The sequence below is a fragment of the Meleagris gallopavo genome, chromosome 5 (genome assembly GCF_000146605.3).
Source record: "Meleagris gallopavo isolate NT-WF06-2002-E0010 breed Aviagen turkey brand Nicholas breeding stock chromosome 5, Turkey_5.1, whole genome shotgun sequence".
Lineage (NCBI taxonomy): Eukaryota > Metazoa > Chordata > Aves > Galliformes > Phasianidae > Meleagris > Meleagris gallopavo.
This window is the reverse complement of record NC_015015.2, coordinates 25,071,177-25,081,922: the sequence shown is the minus strand read 5'-3', so window position 1 is coordinate 25,081,922 and position 10,746 is coordinate 25,071,177. Positions and strand designations below refer to the sequence as shown.

The following is a 10,746-nucleotide window of genomic DNA, read 5'->3' as shown; positions in this document are numbered from 1 at the left end:
TTTTAAAGTAGAGAAAGTAAGAATTACAACAAATGAAAACATGATGTAATTTGAGATGCAAACTTTGCAAACCTATAAAACAGTGCAGCTTAAGTAAGCCACTGATTTCAGAGCGTTTGACAGACCGGCTCTTAGAATACTCTTAGCTACCTTCAGCTGGTGCTCCTTTGTTCCAGTCCAGTGTTTTTCCTTGTTAAGTGACAATAGTAATTATGGTGTGAATTTTAAGCAACTATTTGCAACACTGGAAAGAAACAGATGATGAAGTTTCTTGCGTATGTATCAATTTAAAATGCAAATCTCTGCATTTATTTGAAATCTCAGGAGGAGCTGTTGCTGAGGGCCTACAAAGAATGTCATAAAGCTGTAATGAGGTGCAGCACAAACGGCCGTTCACGGGAAAAGACAGTGTTTCACTTATGTGGCCATACTTTGGAGAGTAGACCTTACAGAGTGTCTTCAGATCCTGTCAGCATACATTTGCCACTTTCTAGGACTCTGGCAGGTAAGTGTTTTATTTTGCTAGCTATTTGATTTAAGTTTCTCACTCATCCCTTCCTTTATTTAAGGAAACACTTAGATAAAATGCTTCATAGGTCAGATGCTTTGTTACATTCTCATGAGGTGACCCTGTTCCCCAGATGTTCCACTATTGGAATTTTTTCTTAAAGAAGTATTTGTTGTGTTGGAGACATTTTTAAAGCAGGAGAGAGAGAAGAAAGCAGGCAAGAAGGAAAAGTTTCGTGTTTTAACAAGCAGAAATCTTCAATCCTGTCTGAACTATTTTTGAATTTCTGTCCTTCTGTTCCTTTTTCTAATTTTTATACCAAAATGAATGTTCATTATTTCTATATGCCAGATTTATTTTCCAACTTATATCTTAGGACTGTTAAAATGTTCCTCCTAAAAGACAAATTTTTGCAGCATGCCAGGACGGATTTCTAGTCAGAATTCATGGGGACCACAGTGGTCCCACTACTTTCTCTAAAATACAAGTGAAATCATATGCTGTTATTAAGCTGTAGATATTTTATCACATAATTTGATAACAAGATACCATCTGTTTTGAAATTCTGTTATTAGTGACAGGATGTTATTTAAATGTCATATTAAAAACTTGATGGCATTTATCATCTCTACTTAAATGGTTTTAATAAATTCTTTAAATGAATAGATTTATTCATAAAATAATGGATTGTAAAACTGGTTAGAACTGTTGTGGCAATGTAACAGTTCTTTAGCCTTAGAGGGGAAAAAAAAAGTGCTAAGTTTTTTCTAAATAAGCCTCTTTCTTGTAATTTCTGAATTGTAGGTAATTTCACTAAAATTTTACAGTGGTTGAAATAGAAACTTGACTGATTTGGATTTATATTATGTTTTTTTTTCCTGTTTGTTGTGTAGGTCTTCATGTACAATTAAGCAAGACTGGAACCATCTCAAGATTGCATGAGTTTGTTTCTCCTGTAAGATTTTTTGTTTTTCAAATGCTTCATATGATTTATACTCGGGGGGGAGAAAGCATGTGTGTTATTGAAGTTACAGAATTTCGGGCTATTTTGCTACTTTGGACATGTCTCTGTTCATTAACACTTTCTATAAGATCATTGACAAACACAACTCTTCTTTAATTCTAGGAAGAATTTCAAGTGGAACTGCTAGTAGAATATCCTTTGCGGTGTCTTGTTTTGGTTGCTCAGGTTGCTGCAGAGATGTGGAGAAGGAATGGTCTCTCCTTGATAAGTCAGGTACACATCTTATGTTAAACAGTGGTGATCTTAATGATCTTGATCTCAATGGTGTATGCAAGTGTTTCTCAATAGTGTTCTTCATGGCAGTTTAATCCAGGGCAGAGAGAGGTTATGGATGTTACTTTTACAGAAATTCACAAAATTTCTAGACAGGAATTTAGATGACTTGTTTTATCATTGTTCGTTCTGAAAGAAACGTGGACCTTGCCTTTACTTTAATAAGGATTCTTTACAATTTGAAGAAGTCTCAGACATTGACTGGTGCAAATTTGATAATGTGTTACTTGATTGTAACTCCGCTTAAATTTTGTTTTCATATTTCTCAGGTATTCTATTATCAAGATGTTAAGTGCAGAGAAGAGATGTATGATAAAGACATCATCATGCTCCAGGTATAACGTTCTGAATCATTGCTTACTTAACGTAACATTTTAATGGATTTGTTTTTTATCTTAAATATGTATAATTTCAAAATATTTTCTTGGTAAAAGGGTATTTTTCATAATGCAGAATTGTAATATCTGATATTCATACTACTATTATTGCAGATTGGTGCATCTCTTATGGATCCGAACCATTTCCTATTGCTCTTACTCCAGAGATATGAGCTTGCAGATGCTTTCAAAAAGATCAAGCTCACCAAAGATCAGGTAAGTGTCAAGTATTTCTGCTAATTAATTTATTTACTTTGAATGGAAGGGCACAATAGAAAAACTAGCTACTGTTGCTCACTGTATTTTTTTTTTTTTAACTACACTAAGTCAGTCAACAGGGGATCTAGTGGTTAGATAAAACACACAGTCACAGAATGGTTTAGTTTAGAAGGGACTTCTGGAGGCCGTCTGGTCCAACACCTGTCTTCAAGCAGGTCTACTTAGAGTGGGTTGCCCAGGACCATGTCCAGGTGGCTTTTGAAAAATCTCCAAGGAGGGAGAATATCTTGGAATATCTCCAAGGATGGTAACCCCACAGCCTCTGGATAGCCTGTTCTAGTGCTCGGTCACCGACATGATTAAGAAATGCTTCCTGATGTTCAGAAGGAAATGATTTTGTGTTCCCAGAAGAGACTTTCATAATTTGAAATGAGCAGACAGATTTTGCTCTCAGGCACGTGTAGTTCAAAGTGCTTTCCAGTAAACTGGGCAGTTCAGGGAATAGCAGTACTGGCATAAGATTGAATGAGCAGGTCAGAACAGTGACCATCCTATCCAGTATGCACCTTCTCTACATATGTTTTTTCAGCTTTTTTTTTACTTTCTACCTTCTGAATGCAGGACAAAATGATTGCTTGTGCAAACTGATTTCCTTGTTACTAATATAACTTCGAAGGTTGTCCACTAAAATACAGGAAAATTATTTATCTACAATAAGTAGTGTCTGTCCTTCTATTCTTGATGAAACTTCCCTGGATTATTGTGCCACTTCTTAAACTTTGAAACTTTCATGTAACTCTTCATTTGGGACACATTTATATGTTATTTTTTTTCCTGAATGCGAAACTTGCACTTTTGTTGCAGAATAGATGCACTGGAAGTGCAGGCATTTGTCCAACTCATTATAATGGAGAAACCTTTTCACAGTACAGTGCTTCAGTGATGTAGTGCATCTGAGATCAATCTTATTTGATGGATTTTCATATAAAAAAAAAACTAATTTATTTCATCCTTGTAGGATCTGATCAAACAATGTAACGTACTAATAGAAGAAATGTTACAGATTATAATCTATGTTGTGGGTAAGTTATATTTTTTTTGCTCTCTGGTATTATGAGAATGATGAATAACTACAGTTGGAAAGAACAGACTTGATTTACTTTTTTTAAAATATAGATTATTTGGGAAGAACAGTAGAAAATGCTTTTTTTTTACATAGGTGGTTCAGTAATTTGAGCATTTGTCAACTGAAAGCAATAGTTTTATATAATAAAAAAGTTAATAAGTTTACTTCATAACTAACTACAAAGTATATCATAAGAAGAAATTCAGCCCATTTTGTTAGGAAGCTAGGCCAAAAAATCCTGTCATCTTCTCTCACATTTGATATAGTAGAAGTTTATATTCTCCAGATAGTATAAATTTCAGCAATAGCTTTACTTCCTTGCAAAAGTCAGAATTGCTTTGTAACTGTCATGTTTGCCATTGTCTTCCTTTTGATCAAATCTGATAGGAGAAAGATATGTGCCTGGTGTGAGTAATGTGACAAAGGAGGATGTTATCATGAGAGAAATCATCCATCTACTGTGTATTGAGCCAATGGCTCACAGTGCAATTACTAAATCCTTGCCTGAAAATGTGAGTCCTTGTTTGTTACTTTTTTAACTTAATTAAACTTATCTGGTTTTATGTCATTCTCCTGTTAACCTTCCGTAACTTTGTATGAAACTACTTCATTTCTTAATGTAAAAGTCAAAGTTAGTTTGAGAAATAAAATACAACATTGCAAGTGATGTTCTGTACCTTACCAATGTGAAGGTAAACATAATGAATTCAAGAATGGGCTTATCTGAAAAGGTTTTGGGGGAGGATGATTCATTTTGAAGAAGGGGGTGGATTTCTTTCTTTTTTATCTGCATTTAGGCACAGATCTCTTCATTTCAAGAACAGAAATTTTGAAGTTATTTTTTGGCCTGTGGAACCACACAGTTGGACTCTGTTCTGCCCATTTTACTATCGATAAATGTGATTCTGTACTTCTGATCACTTTAACTGGTGCACTGAAAAGTCAGATCTGTCTGAAAGCATACATTTCCCTAGTATTCCATCTAAATGTTGAAAACTCACTCAAAGAGGCGTAGAGCGGATTAGATTTTGGAGCTTGTGCAAGTTTTCAGGGCTGAAGATCAATGTAAAAAATAAAAAAATAAAGAATTATTTGCAAATGTAATACCCTGGAATCAGTTACAGGTGATCCACAGTCACTATTTTTAGTGAGTAAAATGCTGTTTTTCCAATCTTGAGCTTAGGAAAGTCACTGTTCTGTTTAGGAATCAAATGAAATTTTATATAATGGGTGAAAGTAACTGTCTTCAGTAATTTTTTGCAGCTTGTTAGTTATGAGTATCTACATTCTGAGTAACAATGGGCAAAATCTATTAATGAATTATAGAATTGCTCTGAATTTTTATGTCTATTTTTGTTTTAATATTGAAGTGATTTGAATCATGATATGCTTATGCCAAAATAATTTTTTTTTACCAGGAGAACAACGAAACTGGCTTGGAGAATGTAATTGATAAAGTAGCAACATTTAAGTAAGTTCTTAACAAAACTTCTTTTCATAACTAGCTTGAAAATGAAATACTATATCTTCATCTTATATGGGTTAAACAAGCTGCACTGCACTCTCTATTCAGCTAATATTGTACTGTTTTGAACTACATACATTGTCGTATGTGCCGAGGAAGGAAAAGCGTGTCAAATATCTGAAGCTGCTGTTTCTTTCCTTCAGACCCAGTTTGAGGGGTCTTGCAAGTTTAGTGATGTTAAGTGGGAAGATGTTCAAAAACGAATTTAACTTCTGAAGTTGGGAACCATAACAACTTGTTATATCTTTGATCACCCAATCATTGATTCAGATGTTATTTGCTTGCTAACTTTCTGTAGTGTTCAGATGAAGGATACATTTTGGAAAATAGAGATGCAGAAAAAGATTTGTGTCTGTTGAGGAAAAACTAGTTCAAATGTCTGCTATATTTTTGTCACAGAAATGTCTTTTTATTTTAATTGGTTTAGTGTACCTTTTTTCAGTTTCATGTAGCTTGCTTATATTTAATCAATGGCAATTACAAGTTTATATATTCCTGTAACACCTAGGAATTTTGCTGTGGGAATTGTATATAAAAAACTGCTGTTCTGGCTCATACAGATGGGAGATAGCTCTTTGTATTGCTTGTTTTATACCTTGGTTAAAGAAGTAATGGATTTTTATACAAGAACGTTCGACGTCTAAAATTGTAAGCCATAAGTTAAATGAATTTACCTATCTTTATGGTGTAGTGTAGATCATGGAGACATAAATATTTTAGAACTAGGTTGGATTTAAGGTAGTCAACAATTTTGAAAGTTAAAGACTTAAAAACTGTACCCAGTCTGTTCTTTGTAAGTTAACGAAGTAACCATCACTGTTTCATTTCTTAATAGCTTTTTCTTGGAAAGCAAACCCTGTGTCTGGTTTATTTACTTCCAAAGATACACCAAACTTTAATTACTAATCTCTGTCATGAAATATTTCTTTTTAAGGAAACCAGGTGTGTCTGGACATGGAGTTTATGAACTGAGAGATGAATGCTTGAAAGAATTCAATATGTTCTTTTATCATTATACTAAGACCCAGCATAGCAAGGTAGGCTAATGTAAGATTCATTCGCAAAGGTAAAAATTGTATATGCTTCAGTGGCTGAAGGATCTTGCTGAATCAAAGGAGTTAATGGAGTTTAAAATAGATGATTCTGGAAAGAATGTATGCAGAACTTCAGTTCTGAACTTCTAAAGCAGCTTACACTGTTGATACAAATTGTTGCAGCATGGCTTGTGTTAGTATTTTTCCCGTGGTGACTTATGTATTAACTCTGTTAACTGTTAAAGCTAAGAACAGAATGTACTGAGAATTATCTTGGGACTGGAAGAAAACAAACGTTGCTTTTTTTTTTTAAATCATACTGAGGAAAAATGTATGTTTCTCAAATTTCTTACAAGAAAATGAAATGCAAAAGTAAAAATCAATAAGCAGATTTCATACGAGATTTTAGTTACATGACCAAATATTGGCTATATATCTTGCCTTTTCTGTAGGCTGAACATACACAGAAGAAAAGAAGAAAACAAGAAAACAGAGATGAAGGTAAAGATCTAGAACTAATGTCTCAACAAATGGGATAGTACAGTGGTACATGTAGTTGTGTGTAAAGTGAGCACTGATAGATGGCTTGTGACTTGCAATGGATAGCTGAGTTCACATTAAATGTGTTGTTATATTAGTAATTGTAATTGATTAATGCTTGCTGTTTTTTCTTTTTGTAATTTAGGAATTTGGGAAATTTTAGTTGAACTTGCATGTAGACAAATCAACATGGCATAATACTTAACTGTTCAGTTTATCTATGGGCCTTCTATAGTGAAGTAAATAGAAGTCAGGAGTTATTTTTGTGAGTGATTTCTCTAACAGAGACTTGAGAGGTAGTAGTGCTGTTTGGAGAAGTATGATGCAGGAACCAGTGCTTGTTATCTATTGTATAAGTAGCTAATCTTATATTTTGTAAGTAAAAAAAATTAAGTCTGCGGAATCATCCAAGCTACATGTTTTTATTGTAACACAAGCATTATGTTTCCTTTGAATTTACATTTACCCATTCAAGTCATGAGCATTAATTGGGTAGATTTGAGGAAGACTTTGTAAGCTATTAAGTAAACAATTTAATAAACTGTTTTCTACTTCTGTTAGATGAAATGGGTAATTATTTTTTCTCTTCCCATGTTACTGTTCCAGTGAATTCACAATCTTTGTAACATATCCTCTTACTTAACTGACAACTGGTTTAAAAAGAAATTGTATCAGATGGAAAATAGACTTTGTATATGTTTGTGATACATAAATGACACGAGGCAGTGCTAAATATTGAAGACTTGCATTTTTAGATGCAACTAAATATTGTGATGGATTGCTTGTTTAGCTTAGTTTGCATGTGTTTTATGTAAGAACTTCTTAAAAGTGCTTAGTTTATCTAAAGACCAAAGCTGATTTAAACACTTGCATTTGTGCATGTCTTTATTAATTGTATAAGTCTGGTTGTTGTTTTACTGGTAGTAGTGTGCTTGCTTCCTCTTCTTTTTGTTGCAATTGTGAGATGGCAGTATGTGTATGAATATATTTGCATACCTCAATTTCCTAGCATTGCCACCACCGCCTCCTCCAGACTTCTGTCCTGCATTCAGTAATGTGGTGAGGATTCTGAACTGTGATGTAATGATGCACATACTGCGAACCATCCTTCAGAGAGCAGTAGAACTGGAAACACACTTGTGGACTGAAGCTATGATTCAAATGGTATGGTTAGTTTTGGTCTTCCCTCCGTGGTTGCTGTGTTGTCTCATAACAGCTTCTGATAAGGTCTAAATGTGTAAAGATATTCTTTGAATGATAAGAAGTGACTTCGTGGTCTCCAAACCTGTTTTTATAAATGATAAATGAAGAAAATATTTATCTCTACCATAAAGTAGAAGTGCAGAACAAAAATGTTATTTGCGAATGTTCTGTTTTCCTTCCCCACCTTCATAGCCTTCTCACTGTGTTTCAGTATGTAGTTCTCCTTACCTCATCCTTGTTGTGACATAACCAACCTTTTGATCACGTGGAAGACATTAGGGTGCTATGTCATCCTGTAAAATGTAGAATGCAAAGATAGAAATATCTCTGGGACATCAGTCACAAAATAATTTTGTGAGCACTTATGCATTTTACTTTACCACAGTTGACTTCATGCTTTAAAAAAAATGCTGACTCTGTTGAGATGCTTTTCTGTATTCATAAGTTCAGGACCAGAATTTATAGACTTACTGAGTTCATTCTGTCAATTAGAGTACACTTTTTTTTTCTTTAAACAAATGACTTTGCCTGCTAAGCTTTGGATTTGAGAAATAATAAAATACTAAATGTTTCTAAGTAAAATTGTGTGGTTCATATTTTACTAATGTAAAGTGTGCAAAATTTATTAATTTTAGTGCAAGAGATATACAGGAAACTTAATTATATTGCACGTTACTATTTACTCTTTCATGTATGACTTTTGCACCTTTTCTTATTTCTGTGTTCTATCATGGTAAAACAAACCTATCATAGAACCCTATATTAAGCATTCTTATTTGATATACTAGTTTTCTAGACCTCTAGAATAAGAAATACCATTTTTATCTTTTTAGGTACTTCATCTCCTTTCTTTAGGGTTATTAGAAGAGAAGCAGCAGTTACAGAAGTCTCCAGAAGAAGAAGTAACATTTGATTTTTATCACAAAGCAACAAGTATGTTTAATTTTCTTGGAAAGAGTAGAGCAAATTAGTGTAACTTGATTTTGTGAGAACAAGAACAACATCAGAAAAACCCTAACCTAATTTATGCATTTCTATGAGGGATGTAAAAGTAATCACTATTTCATAATAAAACTGTACTAACAAATAATTTATGGAAATCTTCCTCTCTTCTTTTTAATGTTTTTGTCTTTCTTCTAAAAATGTGAAATAATTGTAAATGAAAAGTGTTGCAAAAGAAATCTAATTGAGGAGAGTGTTCCCATTTCTAAAGTGTATTTGGTTTTTTTAAAGCCAAAAATGTTCTTAGGAGCCCAACTTCAAAGAAGAACATTAGTAGAACTCCATTTTAATGGCAAAATTAGCTCATACACAGCACATACAAAGCTGGTATAAAATTCAAGGGATCCATTCTTTCTCTTTGTAGCTTAAGGCAGCTCTGTTTCTGTTTTTTTTTCTCTAATTCTCTGCCCTTAGAAGTAGAACTACTTATCCACAATTGGGAAAGATTATACTACATTTAGATGAATAAGTAGAGTTAAGACAGAAGTGTAGCTATACAGATTGTGTTTTCATGAATGTGTGCTATATAATTAGCAAGATATTAAGGCATATCCATGGCTGTAAGTACAGGCTTTTTCTCCTCTCTGAATGCATTTGCTTTCTTTGTTAAAGGAATGGGAAGCTCAGCCCTGAATGCTGTAAATGTATTAATGCTTCTGGAAAAATTAAAAAGAGTTCCTCAGTTGGAGGCACAGAAGGACACAGTCATTTGGATACTGCAGGTACACAATGGGGAGATAAGTATGACTGGAAAAAGCTTTTATATTTAAAAATATAATTTATTTAAATTATTTATATTTTATGTATTTATGTATCTACATATATAAATATATGAAACCCACCAGGGTAGTGTTTGCAGTTGCAGTAATTTCTTTAGAAGCTGAGAAATGCTGGAACGTTTCTTGCCATACATGTATTTTATGCATAAATTTTGTTCCTCGTGGTTCTGTTGCAGAATACACACGTCACTCTGAAAGTAATGCTTCCTGTTTATTTGCATGGAAACTACGTCAGATGCAAAGAGCTACCCTTAAACCAGTGGAGGTGACCCGCTGTCACCACTGCTGAAATGCATCATCCACCACTTCACTGTACTCTTATCTGCAGTTTTGCCATTATAAATGTTCATCAAGCATCAGTGAATGTCAATAGGTGCAATTTTTTCTGCATGAGGGAATTAAATTTCAAATATATGCACTTCCATGTCAGATGCCATTTTGTCAGGCTGCCCCTCTGCTGTCATCTGTTGCACAGTAATAAACATAACTCAATACTGACAGGAAGATTAAGCCTCTACTGCCATACCACCAACATCCACCTCTGATGTTGTGGGCCAGTGTTATAAAAGAGGAGGCATTACTTTTGGAGCAGCCCTCTTTAGTTGTAATTGAACAAAGGTTTATAAATTGGGAGTGCATTTCAGAGACTGCTTGTATGAAGACATCAGTGAGACTTATATAATGGTTGTGTTGTACATTTCATTTGGGGTATTTTTCCATCTATCTCATTGTCTTTTCCCAGCCAAACAGATGGGAAAATCCTCTAGAGCCGTGATGCTTTGTCCAGTGTAGAAAAATTGGGTGCGGCTTCTGCTTAGCAGGAGTTCTGCTATCAAATTTTGGGCCTTGGTGGCATTTGGTTTAGGTGGCAAACAGAATTCAAGTGCTCCCAGAAAGGAGTAGAAACGAAGAGAAGAATCCATAGTAAGGTTCCAAGGCTATCCTTAGCTACTGAAATTTGACTACCCTGGTATATACTGGCAGCAGCAAGTTTGAAAGGTTTTTGAAGTTATTCTTGTAAAATTCTAAGAGCAAAGGTAAAAAGATACTTAACATATAATTTGCTTTTTTAACAATATGTAAAAGTATCTGAATTGTAAGTTTCTTAGAGTAGACAGCTGGAGGAAGTAAAAAAA

General features: G+C 34.0%; 1 protein-coding gene across 1 annotated transcript in view; it reads left to right on the top strand.

Annotated features, from left to right (window-relative positions):
- UBR1 (ubiquitin protein ligase E3 component n-recognin 1) overlaps positions 1–10,746 on the top strand; it is a 50,039-nt gene that overhangs the window by 13,083 nt on the left and 26,210 nt on the right. Inside the window, 13 exon segments of the mRNA XM_031553548.1 lie at positions 325–505; positions 1,402–1,463; positions 1,635–1,745; positions 2,075–2,140; positions 2,297–2,398; positions 3,420–3,483; positions 3,915–4,039; positions 4,946–4,998; positions 5,987–6,089; positions 6,539–6,587; positions 7,636–7,790; positions 8,663–8,762; positions 9,444–9,553. Of these exon segments, the coding sequence (XP_031409408.1) occupies positions 325–505; positions 1,402–1,463; positions 1,635–1,745; positions 2,075–2,140; positions 2,297–2,398; positions 3,420–3,483; positions 3,915–4,039; positions 4,946–4,998; positions 5,987–6,089; positions 6,539–6,587; positions 7,636–7,790; positions 8,663–8,762; positions 9,444–9,553 (1,281 nt within the window).